Source organism: Neopsephotus bourkii, unplaced genomic scaffold (genome assembly GCF_033783945.1).
Source record: "Neopsephotus bourkii isolate Nb327-2 ecotype Australia unplaced genomic scaffold, CSIRO-AGI_Nbou_v1 NB_53, whole genome shotgun sequence".
NCBI classification, from domain to species: Eukaryota; Metazoa; Chordata; class Aves; order Psittaciformes; family Psittacidae; genus Neopsephotus; species Neopsephotus bourkii.
The window spans coordinates 8,979,891-9,004,848 of record NW_026900570.1 but is presented as its reverse complement, the minus strand read 5'-3'; the positions used below and the strand labels follow the sequence as shown (position 1 = coordinate 9,004,848).

At 38.3% G+C, this 24,958-nt stretch overlaps 1 protein-coding gene across 16 annotated transcripts in view; it reads right to left on the bottom strand.

The window, feature by feature from the left end:
• The window catches only part of PARD3 (par-3 family cell polarity regulator), a 451,495-nt gene that overhangs the window by 297,690 nt on the left and 128,847 nt on the right, over positions 1 to 24,958 (bottom strand). For all 16 annotated transcript variants that reach the window (XM_061349937.1, XM_061350015.1, XM_061349977.1 and 13 more), the window contains exon 3: positions 3,978 to 4,158. In XM_061349937.1, the coding sequence (XP_061205921.1) occupies positions 3,978 to 4,158 (181 nt within the window). The remainder of the gene's footprint in view (positions 1 to 3,977; positions 4,159 to 24,958) is intronic.

The window sequence follows — 24,958 nt, the reverse complement described above, 5'->3', positions numbered from 1 at the left end:
ATGACAAGAATATGAAACTGATGCTGAGAGTCCTACTAAAATCTATAAAGATCACTTGAGCAAATACGTCACTGGAGTACAGCAGTTCCAGCTAACTCTTAGTAATTTGTTAAGACTCCTCTGGCCAGTGTTTCGGGGAGATGCCTACTTTCAGTCTTTAGGAGAACCTTACTGTTACTCCATACCTCATTTTTAAGGAGCTGACACACCTACCAAAGACATTTTGAAAACAAAAACAGCAGTTCTGTGAAGGCATGGTCAACTGGTCGGTGCCCCACTGGCACAAACTAGCACAATGCTAGACTATGGTGGGAATCTGTACATGCACAATACACTTGCACAAGTCTCTGTTAGGTATTTCACTAAGAACATCATTTGCATTTACAAATAATAGCTTTAGGAAGTAAAGACTTGAATTTTATTAGTTATCTTTGGAGTCACAGAATCACATGGTAATTTCAGCAGGTGGAAGAGCTCTCTGGAGGTCATTTAGTCCAACCTCTCCACACAAAACCGGATCAGGTGGATCAGGTTGCCCAGGGCCATGTTCAGTCAGGTTCTATCCATCTGCAAGGATGGAGATGCCATAACTTCTCTAAGCAGCCTGTTTCATTCTCCAGGTGAAAACTGTTTCCCTAATATCTAACAGCCATTTTCCTTGTTACAGCTTGTGGTGCCTCCAGCAATAGTGTGCTCATGTGAGAAAAGGCTGGCTTCATCTTCTCAACACCCCCACCATTAAACAGCTACAGAAAGAAAGATTTCCCAGCCCCTCACTCTTCTCTACATTGGACCAAGGGAAAAAAAATTAACAAATTAAAATACCACAACACGTAATTTAAATCTCTCTTAATGTTGTTTTCCAAATAATGTTATATATTAAAATTTCTTTTAACTGTAACAGCTGAAACAGAGAGACTTGTAGCATGTAATCACACCAAGACCAAGAGCACCCTTAGTTATTTTACAGAACTAAATAACTAGGAAAGGAAAACTAGACAAAGAGATGACCCTTTTCACAATATCTCATGGAGCTGGAAAGGGATTTTATTTACAATATTTAAATGCTGTACTATGAAACAAACAACTTGGTTCACGGGCAGTGCACCCGCTGCTGAACTGTCACCGCCTGACATCCTGTCTTATCTGCCAAATTGCTCATTAGGTTTAGCAATTTTCACCTGCGCCTCCAGTTTATGTTTCAGCAGGGAATAAACATCAGTCTGCTTTAACAATCTTCTGCAGCGAGCTTCCAACCTCTTCTCGGAAAGCACGCAGGCACACACAAAAAACGCCTTGTGTTCTTATGCTTAAAAAAAAGAATGCAGCTCAACTGATGAAATAGAACAAGGGGAAGTTTAAACTGAGTAACAGAAAAGCAGTAAAAAAGAAAGAGCTAGATAAGAAACATAAATAAATCAACTGTTTGTATTGATGAATTGTGTTTTCAGATTGCAAAACAACACAGGGGGTATGGGCCAGCCTCACTTTTGTTTCCACATTTAGATGGGAAGATTCAATTTGACACAACCCCCCACGTGCAAAGTACAGGCTGTGTTTGTGCATGGGAAAAGAGGAGTCCAGATGAATATTACTTCTCCAGCTGGACCTGATCTAGCTAACCTTTCCCTTGCTGGGAGAGGAGCGATGGCGTGATCTATAAACAAACAAAAGGGTAGCATGGCAACCAGAACAAAGAAACGAAAATCTCAGCAGGCCCTTCAGCCCCAGCCTAATGTGCTGAGATGCTGCCACCGAACGGAGACTGCTCCTCTGTACCCCTCAGATGCAGGTGAGCGGTAGCAGAATGGACCAAGCTATGCTACAGCCAGGGAACTGCTGGGGAACATAGCCCAGCTTGCGAGCAAAAAGCACCAGAGATGTAAAACAAAATGTCTAAAATGCTATAAACCAATTTCAGATGGAATACTGTTTTTCATTTGTTAGAAGTAAAATATTCACCGCCAACCCTGCAATTAGCTAGAAAATTACAATAATTACAGCAATTTTGTATCCCATCTCCAATCCAATTAATAGATATATGACCTTGTCAACATGTGATAATCAGGATCTGTATCTACCACAAAACTGGATGGGTTTTATTTGCTGAATAGAACTTACACAGTAAGAAGATAATTATTTGAAATATTGAGAATACCATTTGTATGCTATGCTTCACTTCACAAGTTATAAAGGAAATACAATAAGGATATTATTTCCATTTTCAATGTATATTTAAATGAAATTCTTGAAATAGGTATGTTTAATACAGGATAATATTACTGGACTGGGATTCTAAGCCTGTGATTTGGAACATTTAAAAACAAAATATATCTAATTGTCAGCATTAAAAAGAGGGGGAAAGAAGGAATTTGCTAGATAAAAGAACATCTCTGATTTGAGATAACATTAGTTATGACAAACTTTCACCCATTTCATTATTGCATGCTTTTATAAAGAGTGTCCAAAGAGCTATAATTCTTACCAACAGTTTTAAAAGTCTTCTGCATTTCTATAGACCTTGTATCATAGGGTCTTCAAAGCACTTTTTGGCCATTTTAGCTACCACTGAACTAGCTCAGTATTCCATGTATTTTCCAGAATGATACTGAAGATAAGTGAGCTGCTTAGTATATCATTGAATTTTATCTGCAGTATATGATTTTGATGCACTAACACCAATGTACTGTATAACACACCAGATAATCACATTAAGGAGAAAATGTGTATGTATTCGCCTGCTCTAGCACCACCACCACGCCCCCTCCCCCAAGCTGAGAACCCAGGAGGGCTGCTTTTTGGCTTATGCACAGAAATGAGACATGCACTTAGCAGTGGCATACCCTAGTGACAGTCAAATGGAAGGGTCCTGAAATGCCAGGATACTTATTTATCCTGCCATTAATCCTTCCTCCTAATTTAGTTCTGTGTTGTAATTAAGCATATTTATAGCTTGAAAAAACATATGTTCAACAAAACATAACATAATTATTAAATGTTGCTCCTTTAATTTTACAGAAAACACCCTGGTATAAAAACCCCTCAAAACTTTAAACAGAGTGGTAACTTTTCCATTTGCAATATACCTGATTATTTAAACACAGATTTTATCCATTAAAAATACACCTACAGAAAATTAATCTCTTAATAATTACAAATAGTTGTTTTAAAAACTGTATCTGTACAATATCAAAGAACTGACTTACTAACTTCTGCTATGAATTTTCTGGAGTCACTACTTCAGAAGTTTACTGAGTGAACTAATAGACACTACACATAAGAGGGAACAATGCTTTATCCAACATTGTCTTGTTTGCATGGTATTTTTAACAACAATGGAAATTACACAGTAAATTTAGTGGCATGATTTACCTTCTCAATAAGCTGAAATATTCAAAGATCCTGCCTAAGCAAGAAATGTGATATGTAACTCCTGCTTCATGGCTTTGCAACAAATGTTCCTCATGTTGAAATAAAGGAAGGGATGTTCCTGACTGGTTTCTGGTTTTTAAAGAAGTGTATTTTTGCAACACAGTAAATGCATGTATCAGCAGGTGTTTTTATAGAAAGGTGACAAGCATAACCTAGCAACATTGACAGGTTCAGTAGAAAGTGATTCTATCTTTAGTTTCTTTTTATCCTTTTCTTCATTAAATGTAGGAAAACTGGAAAACTGAGAATTATACTGCAGCAACTGCATTCGGAAATTTTTCTGTGATTTTCAGGGTGAGGACAATTTTAAACTGACAGCACAGAAGGACTTTAATGCTTCTAAAAGCAGTTTATAAATAATTTATTAAACCAGAAAGGTTTGTTTACTTGCACGCAACAAGTATTTATGTAGTTTCTCAACTCTGATCAGCATTCAATCAGGATAGATAATGAATCATTTCCCTGGCAGCATTAATGGATAACAGCACTTGGCATCCTCAGAAGTTAAGACAAAACACATCAAGATGTTAAGAACATTTACTTACTTGCACGAAGGACTGAAGGGGTGACCTCAATTTCACTTGTTGCCTGGTAAGGCTGAAAGGCTGATGCTGCATTGGAGCCAAGCTCACTGCCAAAGATCTCTGGGCTTTGCGTGCCTGTGGAGCTGGCGCTGGTGCCATCACCTCCATGATGTGGATCTTGCTCATCAAATACAGCCACGAGCTGCAAACGACAATTTAATCTACTGTTAAAAAAACCCCACAACTTTCAGCAACATCAAAGTGCTGTTGTAGATCAGCATTTCATCATTTCTTTCCTCTAAAGACCAAGAAATGTCTATCAACAGAGACACAGATCAATGCCCAGATCACAACATCATCAGCCCAAGGAAAGGCAGCCATTAATTGCATTGCATAGTGCAAAGGGTTGACAGCTCTGATGGAAGATGAAACCCATCACTGCAAGCCACAGAATGAATGGCACCAGGTCAGGAAAGGAAGGGTCACACCTTCCCCATCAAACAACTTGATCTTACTCAGAAATGCAGAAAACTGTCTGAGTGCCAATTGGTATCTGTGCACTGGAATTTATCACTTGTGATTTGATACTTCTATGTGAATCATTACTACAAAACCAAATCATGAGCAAAACCAAATTATTACAGAATAAAAATATCCAACAAGAAATCATTTTAATATACACTGAAAGCTACAGACAAAATACAAAGCCACCCAAAAGTGTTATAATCACTGCAAGTAATCATCTAGTAATCTGCTACATACCAATCAATTACCTATTAATATGATTTAATTGTGGGCTTCCCTTGCAAAATTTTTTTCTTCAAATTTTTAGAGATACTTCTGCATTTATTTGCAACCTAATTCTCCAAAATAAGCCTAAGAACTCAAGCCCAACTTGAAACTTGGCCAAGTCACCAATTTAATAAGGATTTACTAAATCTGTGTTCACCATTGCAAGGGAACGAGGAAAAACATCAGGGTTTTTTGGTAAATCTGAGCAGTTCTTTTTCTGCTGTAAATGAATGTTTTTATTTGAAATAAATAATTTATCCCAATTTATCTTTGGTGACCTCCTAGAAATGGCCATCTCTTATACACATTTCATTTTAGAACTTAATTTTCAAGATGGGTAAAAAAGTTTTACGGATAACAGCATTCTGCAGTCCATAAATTAACCTATAACGTAATGTCTGAAAGACATTTCCAAGAAAACATTACATTCTTCTGTCCAAATTGGTAGGATAAATGCAGCAAATCAACTTATACCTACACTGATCTCTGCAAATTGTTTATTTTGTTATAACAACAATTAAAGATTTGTATGATCTGAAGGAACCAGAGACGTCATTTTCTCTTTTTTTATTTCTTTAAGTGAATTTGACATCATCTCACCCTACAGATTTTTGTATTAGTCCCTTGACTCAAATCTAACCTACACAAACACTGGTAAAAAAAAATTAAAACTGCAACTGTAAGCCCAAGTGGAAACAATTTGGGAATTCAGCTTTTGAAAGTATTTTCAGGCATTAACTTTTTCTAATGAGTAGTTCTGAAACTGCAGAGAGTAGCAAATTTCTGCCAGTAATACCGTACCTAATACAAATTTAGGCTCTGGCATGCACAAAACAGAAAGAACAAATCGCTAATGGGCAAAATGTCCATGCTCTCTTCAGTGATATATCAAAGGTGGGGAGCAAAGGGAAAACCAGGCTGCAGCTGCAGACAGCTAGAACATGTTTTAACATACAATTCATTACTTTATGCTTGAGAAATCTATACACACAACAGAAGTGACATCTAAAATGTCAGTAGCTCAGGAGTACTGGAAATTTAATTTCCTAACACATTGTGAAATACCAATGCTTACAAAAAATTGAAGCATATTTCTCCAAAGAAACACCTTACTCATATCATTTTTACTGTTTTATAACAAGCTAATTACCAATCTCAAGCAACTGAAGATAAATTAATCCACAAGTGAAGATGTGTAAAGTATTAGAGCAAAACACAAATGATGTATTTAAGAATTCTAGGCATGAAACATCATTTTTTTTTCTCCTTTGCATGGCACATTTCAAGATTAATCCCCAAATTATATTCTGTTCCTTTGAGGCTGACTGAAAAATATTACCCCATGCATGCTGCTGCAAGTATTTTATATATATATATCATACACATGCAAATAGATATGTGCATATAAATCTCTATATACCTATTTTCTACTGTAAGTTGCCTCCAGCTTTTTGACCATTCCAGAGAGTGTACAACATAGGACTTCAGAACATCTAAAACTGAATGTTTATTTCAAGCTTAGCTTTTGATCTTATATATATATTTCCACAGGTATTCGCCGTTTTGACAGCACCAAGCCTTCAAATGGCTTCAGTTCCATTAAAAAGCATACGAGGTTGCAACATTTTTGCATACACGTGAAGAAACACAAGCCACATTAGTTTTCTTCAAACCTGATTAGCATTAGGAATGCAGGTTGGGAAGTTCATTGTAAAACAGCATGACAAAGGTACACTCATTCCTCACAAGAAGCCAGGAGTTATTCGCAACTGGAAGACTTTATGTGAACAATGTTGGATCTTGATTTCCAGAGCCTGGTATGCCACACTGTGGATGATAAGCTCACAGGAAAGAAGGAGAGCCAAAACATTGTCTACTGTATTCTGATATTCAGCATTCATTTCTGATTTCTACAACACATTTTATTTTAATCAAGGGAAATTCTTTGAGGAAAAGAAATACACACTTTCGTACCTCTGACGGCCCAGAAATCACACCATGACTACCACCTTTGCAGGACCAAGAAATAAACCAAATAATATATGAAGAGATACCTTACAGCTACTTGAAAAGAAGCTACACAAGTGGACCTGCAAAGAATCCTTTGCAGCAAGAATCCACAGCAATAAGCACTGCTCTATGCCAGGGAAGCAAACGGCCTGTCAGTGAGACGCCAGCCATGTTTACAGGCCAAAGTGATGTTTTTCATTTGGCAAACCATGGAACACAGATTACTAGACCAGGTTTTGTCAGCCTTGAAGTCAATGGTAAACCTATGGTATTTTGCTAGGCGCTAAATATCAGATACACAAAGAGAAGAGAACACAAAGATTACTACCTTTTCCAGAAGCAACATCTTTGCTGTAGGGAACGTGCTTCCATGTTGACTTTTTAAGAAAAAATGAATTACTGTAATTACCATAACTATGCGCATTACCAGCTTTCAAATGCAAGGAACTGCACTCTCCAGAATCACTCTATGATTATTTCCAGTAGCTGACATAAGCTGTGCCTCCTGTACTCTGTCCTTCAGTTTTAGATCCCAACACCTGCAGTGACCTGAGAAACTCACCACACCATCCATTATTACATGGAAGGGATCAGTGGAAGTGCTGAACAAACCATAACAATGCATTAAAAAAAAGAAGAAAATAGCCTGGCTGTTCATTATTAGGTCAATATTAGCTCTTTAAAAGATCTTCTACCAAAATTCACCAAAAAGCAAAGCCATTTGTCTTGTTTGAATTAGTTGGGTTTTTAAAAAAAGACAACCCCACAGGCAAAGATCAAATGTAATATCAACAATATCAATTAATAAATAATAATAGTAGTTAGAATAATAAGTTATGTCCACCCCCCTGTTCCATGGGACCTGAACTTGAACGCATCAAAGACACGATTATGCGGTTAAACAGGTTACAGCAGTTTTAATCACTGTAACAGGGTAATAGGATACACTACTTGCATTTTTCAATCACAGAACTACAAATTTGGAAATGGGAAATAAAACCAAGTAGCAACAAACCACTGTCTTCACAAAGCAAAAATAATAAGTGATATGCTTCATTTAGACTGGCATATTTACATTTCTAATTATAATACTGCAAAAGCAACGGAAAGGAGATTTCAATACAGATCCATATGCGGCATCCATGTAAGCTGGCACAGGAAGAATCATCACTTTGACCAACTAAGAATGTGGTCCCCATTGTATGCTTACACTATATAAGCATACAATGAAAAAAAAAAAATGAACTTTCAAATATTCAGCAGCACTTTCAAATATAAACACAGTAGCTTTGCTTAGATCATAACTTACGGAAAGGTTCATCCATTTCAGAAATGGAATTTGAGCAAGTCTTTGAAAGGTCGATATCCATAAACTAAAATACACCTATTTATTAAATTCTAAATTAATTCTAGAGCAAGAAATATAACATAAATTATCAGCAAAAGGTATGATTTTTTTTCAAAAGCAACAAAAACAGCATTCAGTGTTTGATGAACAGCAATTTAAAAAAAACATACAAAGAACTGCAGTAATCCTCAACAATAATCCCAGTGAGAAAAAGGGTACTTTTCAGTATATTTTAAGAGTCCAGGGACGGGGGGTGTTACTGCTACCATCATTCTCCAAAGACCAAAAAATATAATATATATATATATAGTACAGTTTAAAAAACAGCAACTAACTTGATGTTCTTCTTGTTTGACTGGTAAAGACTGTTTCTAAAGCAAACAGAAAAAGAATGAGGAGCAATCTAATCTTTTTCACTAAATATACTGGTTTTATCAAGCAGAGTCCCAAGAAATGATTCTACACCTGAGATATCAAAACAATGTTTTGATGAGACACTTTTGGCTTTGGGATAGGAGGAAGGCATTCCAGCAGGTCACTAAATTCAGCTCTCTGTAGCACATCTGACTTGACTTTCCACAACATCATGTATGGAATTAATTGCACTCCAACTGTTAGTTCTTTCTAAGAAAAGATGAAAGTAGCTGAAAGTGCTACTAGGATGAACTTCTCTATAACTCCGTCTGCGATTCAACGTATCATACTAACCAGGTTATATTTACTTATATAAATAAAATGCAAGAAGACTGATTTATTTTAATATTGACACAGCAGTCTGGGTTCCAACATTAATTATTACAATTTCTATCTATTTAAAAGTAATTAAAAATAAGTAAACACATATGCAGTCTTAATTAATAGACTAGACTAAGTACTTTAATGTTAATTAACTGGATTAAAAAAACTATTCGCACCATTAATGGTTATTTACATTTTCATAAAACAATTCAATACGATCAAATCATCAGCTAGGTCATCTCTATCCAGCACAACACCAGAAATCCTCCACCCCACAGAAACTCATAAGGCTAGAAACTTTTGCTGTATTTTTCCCCCACTATGACAAATAAGGGTGTCAAAAAGATGACTTGAATTTTGTATATTCCTAGAGTGTAAGCCTAAATTTTGTTAATTTTTTCATAATACTTACTGATGAGTCTGACATCAGCTCACGTGTAGGCACCAGTAAATATTTCAGACTTATTTTAACATCAGTTAGGAGTATACCTCCATTCTCTTGCTAGAAAGACAGCAAGTGACCACAGGATGTGAAAAACAGGATTTGAAGATCCTTCATATCTCTGCAATCCAAGAGCACACTTTTTAACACAGACTCAAACTGAAATCCCTTATCTTTTAAAATGATTAGGAGCCATTTAAAATATCTGATTTCTGCTCCCCAGAAGGACACTCATCAAGATACTTTCAAAGAATGACATTCCAAAATGGTTTCACTGTTCAGTGACCAATTGCTTGGCAGTTGATCTGTTGAGCAGCCAGAAGTATCTTTATTACCTTGGCTGAACCATGCACTTTCCCTCCTGACCCATACCACAACTTCCAGATGCAATCTTCCCTTTCACAGCTGGTTTGGTCTTCTGGCATTTATGCTCCACATCTTCTCCTGCAGGATGGCCATTCATGTACAGAACTACCTTTCATACACAAGACCAGCACTAACACCAATTCAGTGACTACATGCAGACTTCCAAACTCAAACTTTTTGTTTGATGTGTGGGAATTGGAGGGGGGGAAGTGGAGCAGCATGACTGATGCAAATTTGATCATACTTCATGCTGCTTCTCCTCACTACACTATGCTATCCCTGTGCCATCTGTCAATCACATCACAGCCCTTCTGAGCCAGCTGTCAGCGCTGAAGCAGCTCAACACTGGCTACAGGTGAGGCACCCACACTAGCAACAACTGTTGTTCTCAGTTTATACTTAATAACCGAACTGGATAATGTTTTCACAGGAAACTTTGGTCCTTGAAAGGAGAGACTGTAATGGTCCAAATGGGATTCTAAAATCTAAACTAGCCATATCAATACATCTCCACCTAAAACAGCTAGTTCCAGCATTTCCCCTAAAACTTGGTGGCAGGGTGTTAAGCCCAGCCCTGTCCTAGTGTACAGGTCTCTGCCTACACTTTTTGACAACCACCTGATCTGCTGATGTGAGAGATTTTAATCACTCAGAGCACTGCCATACACTCTCAGATGTGTGCAGCAAGTATCTGGAAAAATATGATGGAGAAGGCTGGCAGAAAATCTAAACACGAGCATCACTGGCCTCCTTTCCTCAGCAAAAAGCTTTTTCAGTTGTAAGCAAGGCAGTACAGTGAACCCACAAGGCAACTACAAAACTGACTGTACAATTCCACTGCAAGGAGCACAACTGAAGTAGACTGCAAGAGAATATAAGCAGATTTCTATAGTAACATGGGGTATAGTAATTCAGGGTTGGCAAAAAACAGTCTGTGTTACAATGCAGAGTTAAAAGAGCACTTGTTCAGTAATGCCCAGCAGTAAATCAGATTTCAGCTACTGGCACCTCAGACTCCAAAACATCCTGAAATACAAGTTGCTTATGAATGAACAGATGAGTATAAGAGGGGAAAAACACATAAATTCAGGAAACTAATTAGCAAGGGAATAGCCAATAATTATTTAGATATGAAAGAAACTAAATATGAAATCAATTTGTAGGATTTCTGATGACTGAACTGACTTTAATAGCCCCATGGCAGACCCAAATTCTCATTACTGCTTGAGCTCACTTTTCTATATGGCTCATTAAAAACCCATTTAAATATAACTACTGTTTCAATGAGCTGGTAAGAGAAAGCACAGAAAAAAAATGGACATCTTCACAAATAATGCACTACTACCCACAGATATTTAAAAAAGATCAATTAGCAAAAATAGCATCTAGGAGGCATTCTGTGCTATATGTTTAACCCTAATGTTCCGCTCCAAGAGACTTACAGATTACTCAACATTTTAAAGGGAGAAAAAGGGCAAACAAAGTTTCAATAGACAAACTGTGACACAAACAACAAACCTTTATAATTTCAATGAAATCTTTACCTGTCCTAATTCATCAGCTTCAGCCATGAACAACCTCATAAAGTTCAACAATGAGAAGTGCAAGGTCCTACACCTGGGTTGGAGCAATCCCAGGCACAGCTACAGGTTGGGCAGAGAAGAGATTCAGAGCAGCCCTGCAGAGAAGGACTTGGGGGTATTGGCTGATGAGAAAATGAACATGAGCCAGCTTCAGCGTGCGCTCGCAGCCCAGAAAGCCAACCGTATCCTGGGCTGCATCAAAAGGAGCATGACCAGCAGGTTGAAGGAGGTGATCTTGCCCCTCTACTCTGCTCTCGTGAGAACTCACTTGGAGTATTGTGTGCAGTTCTGGTGCCCTCAACATAAAAAAGACATGGAACTGTTGGAACAAGTCCAGAGAAGGGCCACGAGGATGATCAGGGGGCTGGAGCACCTCCCATATGAAGATAGGCTGAGAAAGTTGGGGCTGTTCAGCCTGGAGAAGGCTGCGTGGAGACCTCATAGCAGCCTTCCAGTATCTGAAGGGGGCCTATAAGGATGCTGGGGAGGGGCTCTTCATCAGGGACCGCAGTGATAGGACAAGGGGTAACAGGCTCAAACAAACAGGAGAACTTCAGGATAGATATAAGGAAGAAGTTCTTTACTGTGAGGGTGGTGAGGCACTGGAATGGGTTGCCCAAGAAAGTTGTGAATGCTCCATCCCTGGCAGTGTTCAAGGCCAGGTTGGACACAGCCTTGGGCAACATGGTCTAGTGTGAGACGTCCCTGCCCATGGCAGAGGGGTTGGAAATAGATGATCTTAAGGTGCTTTCCAATCCTAGCCATTCTATGATTCTATGAAGACAAAACTAGCTTTGTGTAACAATTTTTCACAGTAATGTATCTAGAAGGAAGTCAACCAAGTAATATTCTTGTGATTTTACTAGTTTACTGGCTTTAGAAAAATAAGAATGACAGATTTTGGGTCACATTCTACTATCAAATTATCACTTTGCAATAGATTTTTTTTTTTATTATACACATATGTAAGCTCATACAGAATCATAGAAAAACCTGAACTGGAAGTGACCTCTGGAGATCATCTTGTCCAGATCAGAGGCAGTGAGAGGAGAATGCTCAGGGCTACATTTAGTTGTGTTCTGAATAACCCCAAGGATGGATACTCCACAACCTCTCTAGGAAATCTCACTCAGTGGCCACTCTTGGGTTTAAGAATATTTTTTTTTCCCTACTGCATGTTGAAACTTCCCTTATTGCAGTTTATGTCTGCTGTTCCTCAAGCTACTGCTGTGCACCTCAGAGAAAAGTCTAGCTCCATCTTTGCCATACCTGACAGAGAGCAGCTATATCAAGAATGTTATGCCTTACGCAACTGCACAGCCATACAGCACCCCTGAAGGCCTCCTATTCCCTGTGATGTTTTCCAGCCCCCTAACTTACTGTGGTGGCATGTGGATGGGCCATCATGTTAATGTCTTATTTGTACTGAGGAGGCCAAAATACTAGAGAAGCAGAGGGAAATACTCACTTCTGTCAATCTGCTGGCTACAGGCTTGTTCATATAGCCCAGGATGGATCTGTTCATCTTTATCACAAGGGCACACTGCTCACGCATGTTCATCAGATCGTTCTGTTCCTACCCAGGCAGTGTGCCCCTAGCCCATACTGCTGTGTGGGGTTATTCCAGCCCATACAGAAGACTCTGCATTTGCCTTTGCTGAACATAACCTACCCCTTCAAAGCTCCATGATTTAAAATAACTACTGCTGGAAAACAGATCATAAGTCTCACTGGAAGTCATTCTCAAATCTGCTGACTAAATAAACATCCTTATCATGCAAAGCTCAACATAACACACCAAGTAAAATCATATTTGCGAGATCAGGACTCATCGATCGATTCAAAGGACACTTTAGTTTTGCATGTAGTTTAAAACCCTTCTGCTCTCATGATCCTTTAAATCTAAGAAACAATTCTGAAGCAAATGTACAAGCTTTTTATTAAAACCGCTTTTCATTATTCATCTCCTACAGCACTCTGATCTGAGAAATTCTAGAATCAATAGTAAATTGCAATCTAATCTTCTTCCAGTAGGATTTAAATGCAGTTTTAGGTATTATCTTGTAAGTTCCTATTAAATATATTTGAAATATATGTCACATTTTAAAATATTTTTAAAATATTAGTTTAATTTAATTTTATATATATTTGCAGTATTTTTTTCTCCCTTCTCCTCTTTATTGCTGAGCAGCAGACTAAAAGCAAGCATGACTATGGCAGCCTGGAAAGTAATTTGTTTATACTCTGTCTGAATTGCTGTCGACTTGACCTCTATGGGTTAAGTCAGGCTAAAGTTTAGACCAAGAAATAAGACAATAACTAAGCAGTGCTAAAAGTATTACAAGGGCTATTAGAGGTAGCTGCCACTGAGCTTCCTATAAGGTTGGCTCGATTTGCTTCTTCATGACCTCAGGCCTTGAATCTACCAGACATACTACTTCTGCATAATGTACTGAACAAGACCTAGGCCACCAGCCCATGTGTGCAGCCTGACAGACACAAGTATGTATAGAGCATGTACAAACTGATTATCCTTCAAAGTCATTCTGACATGCCAACCTGGCCAAATTAACTGCATGGACACAGCAAGTCCAACACCAGAGCGGGATCTTGGACTTCATCACCAGCTAACAACCTGATAACTTCCACGGCCAAAGAAAACATCTACATTTGTCATCTCCTGCAGAGAGACAACCCATCAGTCCTGTCCAACAAAGCCAGAAGGCATTGCTGGCAGAAAGAAAAGTATAAGCAGTTAACATTTCATGAAGCTGACAGACATGGGTAGAAGGACATGGATGTCAGTAGATGGATTTCTTTTTGGTAGGGCATACTCAGCTAGGCCAGGAAAACATAGAAGCTTCAGTTCATGATGTTAATTCACACTTCCGAATGCTGCATTTCTGCTGTTAACTTTAATCATGCCAAGGAAGGCTCCACAAGCAGTATGAATTAGCTAGTGATGCCAGCCTTCTCAGGAGAGATAATGACTGAATGCATTAATCAGCACTGGTACTTGCAGCTGCTAAGCTAAGCCATGGTTAAAGGGCAGGCAGTACCATCGCCGCACTCTGGTCTCTAGGACAATAGGGGCAGCTGTGTAAAACCCAAAATGCAGAAACACTGCTGACACATTTCAGTGCAAAAATGGTTTGATCAAGATAAGGGGATAAGAGATTCCAGAGCTTGCAGCTAAACACAAAAGTACTGCTAAAATGAGAGTGCAGGAATAAAGAAAGACTTTGTCTTTCAAACTTTTTTCTTTGATGTTTCTCAGCAAAAATGAAGATTTTACACTTAGAAAGAAATATGCTTTCCTCAACTGCTACAGTCTCTCCACATTGCAGGTACTAAATTGTTTAATTCCATGTTAATCTGGGCTGCGAGAACAGCTGAGGCAAATATTTCTGTCCTGAATTAGAAAGTTTTTCAATCATAGGGTTTTTTTGTTATGGGATTTTTGTAACGGGTTGTTTCTTCACCAGCTCTTTCTTTGAAAGCATATAGAGTATAATGCTACCCTGTTATTTCCTTAAATCCTCAATTTATTCAGAAAAGATTTCTTCCAAAATCCCTTTGTAAAAACAGCCTTCTTGTTCAAGGCTAAGGACATACTCTGCAAAATTACTACAATATATGATTTTCCATGGTATCCCCTTAGCTCATTTTGAAAAGAAATAGGAAAAAAAAATTATCTACGCTGGCTATAAGAGGTGCATAAAGAAAGCATGGTATTGGAAGAGAAAGTGCTATGCTTGGAAAGTAGACGGGACACATTTGAGCATGTGAATAATCCAATTTAATCTCCCATTTTTGATCCCTCAGCACAAATGAGTATATGCAAACCATACTGAGGACAATGTTGTTAATGTTACTTTGGAAGCAATTTTACATTTTTAGAGTGCTCTATAAAAGTCTGTCTCCTTTTCTCAAAGGACAAGGCTCAAAAAAGATACCAATTGTTCTCCATGCAGCTGAACTCGTGGGTATGGGATTACTCTAAAGGTCAGCAGATTTCCAAGTCAACAGCATGGACCATACGGGAGTTCGGTATTTTATTCGTGCCACAGAGGTCAGCAGTTAAGTAGTGACGCTATGCAGTAAGTAATCCAGACACTGGGTTATTAGAGGGGCTGGTGTCACACAGAAAGATATATTGCTGAAATAAAAATGTATTAAATCTTAACAGTTGCCTCATCTGTCACTGGGAGCTGCAGGACTCTCGTAGCAAGAAAAAAAATGGTTTCAGAAACCTCCAAAAAGACCAGGCTTTCCATTCCTCTGTTACAGGATCAAAACAGCAGTATTTAAAACCTAAGATTTGAATTTCAGCTGAGGTACAAAAAGATACCTAGTTAGTTAAAGCACAAGCCAGTTTTTGTAAGGTTATTAAACTTCAGGAAAATAGATTTTGTAAAATACAGCTCTTCATTTTGTATAGTGTGTGCTGTTCAGTGTAATTTGCATGCAAAAGCCAGAAGAATGTGATTAAAAATACCCATCAAGAGACACAGATGAAAAACTTCAAACATTTTCTGATTCCCTTCTGTTCCACTCATTATTTCAATACCTCACTACAACAAAGGAATAGATAACACTTGTCCTTGACATTAGCCTAAATTATCTTCGGTGTGCAATACAATACCTATTAAATTGGGCTTATTTTAAATCAACGTCAAGGTCTGTTCAAAAGGTAAAACTCTGTGTACCTTTTGCCTTTGGTATAGCACTTTCTTTTTTCCACTCAAGAAACTTATCAGAGGTGTTAAAAACAACAAGATAGGGATTTATTTTTTTTTAACTAACTTCATTATCTAGTATTTAAAAATGTCAAAGAAAGAGACATTTACCTCTGGCATTTTAAAATAACAATAACAATATTCTTCATTTTGTGCATAATGACAAAAATAATCAGCACATTAGGCAATAATTCATGCCTCCCCTTCTTTAAATAAGGTTTTAAAAAAATCTTAAATGCAAACGACTGATTGTTCCCTCTTGACTAACATTTTATATTATTTTCAAATGTAACAATAGTGAAAACAATGCAACTTAACTTACAGTTCGTTAGGACTATCCTTACAAAACAAAGAATAAAAGGTAGAGGTCCAACAGCACCAGGCTGATGTCAAGCGACATGTACTGGGAGATCCATGGAGGTTGTCCCCTCCCTGTAGCAGGCTCCAGGCACAGGGGACTTGACTCGCCAAAATTGTTCATGAACCTATGCCAGATAAGAAGCTCTGGTCTTAAGGAAAAGACACCCATTAGATAATATGTGATAATCTAGAAAGGGAGAGGATTCCAAAACAGCCATACTACAGATCTTCCTAAAAACCTTTAGGTTTTCTGCAACCAAGAGGGTTATATTGATCTCTGTATGAAGAAAAAACAGCCTGGTTTATCCACATCCAATGGTTATCCACCTACCATACACTGTAATCTGCTAGGAGGAGATGGGGCCTGTGTTTATTTCCCAGAAAACACTGTGTTAAACAACACAGCAACTTAGCACCAGTGACTTTCACTAAAACCTAGGCTCCCAATACCAAAATCTTTTTCAGAATGATCTAGAGCCACATTTACAACAGTAATTTGGCAGATAGGTTGTAGAATGACATCTCGTTTATTTTCTCCCCATAAAATCATTAGAAACCAAATGTCAAGATATTTTTTAAATTCTGCTTTTAAAAGCTGCTTGGCAACTTTTCAGATCTGATCTCTAAATGCTTATGAAGGCAAACACAAACAGGAAAAAAATGCAGCAAGTGAAAAGCAAGGAGGGAGGACTTCAGAAGGAAACTAAGTGGTTAATACCACCATATTAATCTTCAAAACAAGTTCACTGGAAGTCAAACGCTTTTGTTTCTAGGAAAGGCAGGAATGGATAGCAAAGGAGATCTCTGATGTTACTTTAATGGTAGTTTTCATCAGTAGTCCATGATTCTTGACTACTTGCTGCAAAGCCTCCACTGCCTTACAGCGCTCTTTCTTTACATAGGGATGCTGCACTCAAGCATTATAACCAGAGACAGGATCATAAATAGGGACTTTTGATGGAAATATACTCCTAAATCATTTAGTATGAAAGCTTCGAAGACTCCAGTCTCATTTTCAGAACTCATTCTGAAAATTAATCCTCTAAATGACTGCGGAAAATAGGAGGAATGCAGCTACATCAGCTAGATGTATCCTAAAAAAATAAGCATTCAAAAGGGAAATTACATTCATATGCACAATCATTTCAAGCTACCCAACTTGGGAACACACTATCTTAGATTTTACCTTGACTCACCCCATATCCATGAATGCATTTTTCAACACATACTATAAATGTCACCCAGCCTAGGGAAGGTGATACAAGGATTGCCAAAAGCAATCAGCTTCAACCGGTGGACAAAGACTGCACTGAAAACTTTGAAACAGATCCCTTCCATCCTTTAGATGCCGCAATTCCTCCCCATCTCCTCTGGGCTCCTCTTTGTTTCTCCTCTTTTCTCTCCTAGAAAAATTAAGGTTATAAGTAGCTGGCAAGCCATGCCAGGGCAGCAAGCCTGTCTCTATTTGAAGTGCCTATATTATATTTCATAGTGAATTCAAATATTGTTGTAAAGTTATTAAAATCATTCATGATTTTATCTGTGCCAAATGGATCATTACACTGTCAACACTCATCTTTATTATGCAAAAATATGCAGAACTTAACATCTTTTGTTGAGCTGGCAAAACAGTATATTCTGTAGTAACTCTGTTTTTCATTAAATTTTGCACAAGGTTAAAGCATGTGTGGAATATGATTACCAAAAGTCTCCATTCAGAAACACCACACAAAACAAGCTGCTTGACCTGTGCAGCGAAAGACTACTTATTTTAAACCTACAAATACATTTTTCTAAGTAGTACTCACTGAACTAATGGTGTTCTGTTTCATTTAATATTTACTATTACATATTAAAAAAAAAAAAAACAAACAAATCTTTCCAAACCCAACATTCTCCTTCAAACACCCTTAAAAGTATGAAGAATGGAAGTCTCTGAGAGCCCAGCTCAAAGAAAGTTGCTTTTCTTTTTCAATAGCTGAGGGAGGCATGGCTACCTAAGTCCCTGAAAATCAGCACATATTTAGGAGGGCTTTGTTGCTGAATTCCATTTCTTGGTAAATTATGCAGGAAAATACAATCAAAGCAAATTAAAGGAGCACTTCCTCTGCTCTTATACTTTTGGCATAGTTAGATATTTCATTAAGTTAACTTCCATTTGAGTAAGATCTGGTGATCCTCTGCTAATTTGCTGATTTAAAAATTACTATTTTGCTTTAAAATATTACCAGCTTAAAAATATTTAAAGCAAAATATCACCACAGCCACAGCTGAAGGCAGCTTGAGGAAGCTTGCTTTGCTTTGCCTGGTGTTGGAGAGTGGGAAAGCAAGACAGGATAAAAGTAATACCATGGAAAGTATTAGGGCAACTATGGGGGTAAGGTTGTTTAGGTATTTTTAAGGAGATAGTTAAGATTATTTTTTTCTCCTCTCTTTTTAAATGTTCTTTGTAGACTTCACAATCCCGCTTGATGGAAACTATTCATAGACTCAACCACACCTCTTACCTTCCACTCCTCTCTAAATGTTTTCTATCAGAAACAGAAGTGTATTTGGTCTGGTTATCTCTAGCATTTCTTAGGAAATAATTTCTTAGGAAAATCCAGCCATCTTGAAATAACTTTTCTGACTCACTGTCTTCTTACTTCTTCTTTCTTTGTATTCCTCCTGACAGAATTAATCTTCACGATTGTATGAACTTTCGGAAAACCTTTTTGGGGTGCAATTTGTAGTTCAGCACCATACAACACAAATGCATTGCATAAGGCTAACACAGGTAGCTGGGTAAATTATGCTGTCAAAAGTGATTAACATTTAAAAGGACTAAACAGAGGAAGCAGATAATACCTCCAAGATCTGTTTTTAATTAAAACACCCTAGTAATTAATATTAAAAGGCAGAGACTGAAAATGAGAGAAAGCATAGCTTCTAAAGAGAATAGGGTTTATGTTTTTTCATTGGGGGTCACCTTTTCTGATGTGCAAGACCCCTTTCAAATTACCTGCCTCACTGGAGACCATTCACTTATTAAAACAACTCTGCCTACACAAATAAAAAAAAAATACACATTTAATCAGAAACATTTATGCATTCATTACTTTTTCAAACGTCCTTGCTTTAAGATAATCTTGCCCCTCACTGAAAGGAAACCTTATTTCACAGTCTCTCTGCCTAATTGTTCTATCCCAAATGATTTCTCTACTTTCGAAAATAATTACCAAACATTGAATCATCTATGCTAGAACAGTAAAAGGGCATCAACATCGAACCCCGTAAGTAGGTAAAATGAATAGCACATACCAGGAAAGTATAATGGGTGTAGGCTTTGCACATAAATCAAACTGCCTTACACATTCTGACAGCTCCATCTAGCCACAGCTACACAAAAGTAACTTTATCCGAGACAGAATGATTTAATTTACATTCAGCACATACCAACAATTACAAAAACTCTTATGGTCAAAAGTGTCATTTCCAGAACAACTTTACTATAGTTTATCAATTAGATTAACACTTCAGCAATCATATCTGTGCTTCAAATTACTTGGGTTTCAGAGAAACACAGAATCAGAAAAGTCTAGTCTTTAGAGGCTCCAAAATTACAGCATCTGGATAATGCTGGAAACAGATGCTGGGATCAGAACTTGGCAGGAATTCTTGAGATGGGAACCTCAAACATCCTAGGGAGAAGACAGAGCAAAATGGGACATAGTGTAAAAATGCAAAGAGCGCAGTGCCAGAGTGGGAGAGAGGAGAAGCGCAGGACGTGCACATGTCTGATGGAGCAGATGAGCAAGAATAATAGCAGAACAGTTGGCTGCCAGAAGCAAGGGGAAGCCTCCTCATCATGAAACTCCAGCACAACCAGTTTACAAATTGGCGGCTTATGGACCAACCTCATCCTCCGCTCTGGCAGCACAGCCAGGCAGTGGAGCATGGGCAGCATCACTGCTGATCTGCTGCTTGCTGGCTCCTAGTTATGCTCCAGTGGTACAGACTGCACATTCAGTGATGCGGGTGGGCAGCGAAAGATAGGTATTTTTTGCCCACTTTTTTTCCTCTTCCAGCCATTGTTCACAGCTCTAATAATCTGAGATTCACCTTTCTGTATATACTGAAGCACTTGCATTCACTAGTAAAATAATACATGTCTTTCCCTGTAAAACTAGCTAGTTAACTAGCTCTAGATATGCTCTAGGGGTGTGTGTGTGTATATATACAATCTCAAAATACTAAAACAATTTGAGGGAATGAATTCTCATTTCCTTATTCTTATTGTTGTCTCAAATGTCAAAGACTGTTGTGTTAGCTGGTGTAAAGATTGGGCTCATGAAAAGTGACCCAAGTTTCAGACATGCAGAATGGCTCTAACATCTTCCATTAAAACAGAAACCGCTACAGGGTACTGGAATATATCTTGCTTAGACATGACTTTGAACACACACATATTTGAAAGCATTGTCCTGCTACTGTATGATATTATCAGAGGGCTAAGCAATATACCTCCTTACCACATTATGAAATCCTTTATGAGAAGTGGCACATGGCTGAAGAGGAAGCTTTTTAGTGTTTTGAGTTGTAGATAATGTAATTTACAGATTACTGATAGAGCATTTTGTGCTAAAGCTGATATAAATTAAAATTTCAAATGCTGCTAGTTTACCAAGTGTGTTTGAGGTTCAAATCCTATGCTAAGTCCCTTAAAACTCCAAGTCCTAAATCCTCAGGTTTCAAATATGTAATAGTTCCATTTTATACATAATTCCAGAATAACTAATACAGAAAAGAAGAAAAGGAGATTAGTCTTCAGAGGTGGAGTTGTGCATCTACCTAAAAATGCACACAAGCAGTGCAAGTCTGTCACACTGTGGTGCTTGTTCCAGGACACACACAGGTGTTTGCCCCAGCTAGTGGCATCGCATGGCTTGGCTCAGCCCAAACTGGTGTTTTACTAAGTTTCCTCAGAAATCCTGCAGGAAAAAAAATCAGTTCCTGCTACCTGCCAGAGCAAATGCTCTTTTAGCCTGGCAGAGAAAGCAGCAGCGAGCAAAGAGAAACCAACAAGGAGAGCTGAGGGGCTGCATGGTTCCCCAACCCTGCCCGCCCGCGCTCGCTGCTAGCCACACAACTGCCTTTCAAAACAAACTTCAACAACAAGACTTAAAATTCCACATGCAGAGAAGGGAAAAAAATTTAAAATGCCAAACTCCTTTTCAAACATATACCTAACGCTAAGCACAGGAAAGCAGAAATTCTGCTAAAGCTTGAGAAAAAAGCATAACCAACCAGTGACCGTCTTATTGTGCTCCAAAGCCAGACTCACTTCTCCGTATTCCCACTAACCACCCTATTTCTGATGTTTAGGTACAGGTATTTCTGATGTGGGGAAAGTAAGTGAGGGTGGCAGTCAGTGTTTTTGAGGATGGTTTTGGCCCCTGGACAAGATAAATAACATTGTCAGGGAGGCAAATACTTCCTGGCCTGTGGAAGCCATCCCTTCACAGTCACATGTAATGGGGAGATAGAAGATAAAAAAAAAAAAAATACACCACAAAAGAAAAAAAAACTAGAAGGGAAAAAGAAGTTACACTGTACTGGTACATGATTAAAAAAGATGTATCACACATGGCATTTGTAATTCAGCACTGACATCTTAGCACTGTTCAATATGGATATTTTACAACCTCAGATGCTAGTTCAGAGACTGCATCCTCAACACTGCTCAGATGAGTGAAAAATAAGCACACATGCATTTATATAAAGAAGAGCGTAGGCATTCATATAGAACATACATGTATCCTGGCTCCATGCACCAGTCAATGGATGGGTAATAAACTTGGCTCTCTGAAGCTTGTACACTGACAGAATGAAAAGGTAATGAGGGGCTTCAAGGTGGGGGCAGGAGGAAGCAGCACAGACAATGATGCCAAGGCAAGGGGAAGCCTCATGGCCATGGAGCACAGTAGTGGAGAGTTCCAGGACCAGCTCAGAAGTACCATACAGCAGCTACAGTGCTGGAATTAAAGCACATGATTCAAGTTCACACATGCTACCATCACAGAGAAGATAACAGCAATGTATCTCAGAGCCAGCACATACAAAGCAGGCCTCCTCTTCCATGGTGGGATTTAGCAGTCAGTAATTTATAGCTAAATTATAGGGAATGACTTGTGCTGAGGAACAAGCATGACAGTTGTCTCTTCTGAGGCCAATTAATTCTATCCCCCAAAAAGCCACTGCAGCTATTCCCCCCTCACCACTCCCAGAAAGCTGCAATCTTTATATACATTTCTGTTCATTTTTCATTTGTTGTCTCATATGAAGGCAGTTTAGTTTATGAGTTTATTTTCTCACATGAAGGCAGTTTAGTTTATGAGTTTATTTTGGGTCTGTTATCAGCTATATGCCTTCAGTTCTAATTTAGCAAATTGTATACTGAAGATACCCAGGCAGATTTCAGCAAGGTTTTGGTATGTGAAGTATCCTCTGAGAAAATAACTGAGCACCATCACTTTAGTTTTCCAATACTACCTTCCACAAGCTCCACCTGGGGCTATTTATGAACTGGTCCCACTCCACTGCCATCCCTAAAACTCAATGCCAAGTAAAAGGACTTCCTTGAGTATTCAAATGCCTACAGTCAGGGAGCAGCAGGTGAAGCTACTCATAACTTGGAGAAGAAATTGTGGCCCTGGTATGAATCATTTCAAAGCTGAAGCACTGGGTGCTCAAGAGGACAAATGTTTTTAGTAACTCAATTCAGTGTTTTGCACTGCTCTTCTGAGCACAAATACAGTGCATGTCCTGGCACAGCACACCTTGCCGCAACATGGGCTTGATGCTTCCTGGAACAGGTTCTGGGACCATGGGATATGGCCAGGTCAGGAGGACACTTATATTTTGTATGAGAATGAGGCTGCCCCCCCCTTAGCTGACTGCACAGAAGTGGAAAACCACAGGGAACAGTGGGTGAAGAAATGCAAAGCATGCTCATCTTCCAAAAGCACAAAAAAGCTTGGATCAGTCACCTCTGAAACAATGCAAAAATAACTTTTGAGGCCTATGAGCAAAAGCAATAACCAGTTCAATATAGGCTGCTCTAAATATTATATTGGAAGCACATTTGAATCTAATTTACACTTTGCCAATCCTTAGAAATTCCACTTAAAACATAAGTCCCTTTCCATTTACCTTCCAGGAAACATTTCCTAGGAGAAAGCTCTGAATTTGAGTTTCATGCTTAGATACAATTCCTATTTCCATCACTTTCTAAATTCTGTGAAATAAAACTATGTTGAGACACACCAAATAATTAAGGATATTTAACTGCAGACTTACCTTTCCATGAGTTCATTTTGATCCTAGAAATACAGCCACAAAGAAGAACCCAAAAATGGTACCTACAGAACTATCAGAATCCATTAAAACATTAATTTACCAGACTTGCCCAGACCTCCAATTTTCTTTTCTTAATAAAATCTTTAAATAAAAACAGCACAAGTAAAACACTTCAGTGTAAGATTCCCATATATTTTATAATTGAAAAAGCTGAGACAAAAAAGACGGGGAAGGAATCACTCAACTAAGGCACTGAAGCTGTAATTAATTCTCATCAGAAACACAGTTTTTATAGCATGAAACTAAGAAAGGTTTTTGTATTTTTAATTGATTCATTACAAGTCTAATATATCTCACATGCAAGTATGTCAGGTAGAAACAGCTCAAACTGAGCTGATCGAGAATACAGTGATCTTAATTCCTTTTGCACCATTTACCTGCAGAGCACAGTTTCAGTGTTGGCAAAACACACCTGGTGGGTGGAACCTGAAGAGATGCTTCCACTTCCTCTTTCCTCTAATCCCTATACAACTGACTTTGGAAAGCTTGGATCATTCCTCGTTTTCTGCCCCTTTGATAATAAAATAATTTAAGACCAATGACCAAATCAGAAAAATTTCAGATCAATGCATCACCTGTCTGCTCTGCTCTGCTACCTAAAACATGGGAACTGGTTGGTTACAAATTCAAAACTGCAGCTCCCTCCACCACAACCACTCAGATTCAGCATGGGGCAACTCTCCTAGAGGACTATGCAATATGGAGCCAGTGGGCACCACAGAGCCTACCAGGTAACTGGTCAGACTATGCATAAGATTTTACTCTCTGTGTTAAGTCATTTACCTGCAATAAGCACCAATACTGGTGGTTAGAAACTAGAAGGTTTCATATGCTTTAAAGATACAGGTTGTGACTATATTCAAGCTATACTGCTTCACCAAGACATATCAATTGCTTCTGCCAGAACCCGGTTGTCCATGCCAACTAAACCTAAAGTAGCATTTCACAGATATTCTATAAGATGCTTTTCTGATACCCCAAAGTCTGGGATTTTGCAAGGCTGTTAGCAGAACAGCTAGCCAGCAAGGAGCACCAAGTACTAAATTGCTTGGCACCTATTCAACAGCCAGACGTACTTCCTACACCCTGTGCACCAGTCTTCCACACGCTACGCTCATTCCATTTAGATCCTGTCATGCAGCAAACTTAACTTTGCAAATTGACCTTAAGATTAAACTATTAGAAAGCTGAATGAACTTCATCTTTCAGTAATATATTTTTCCTGG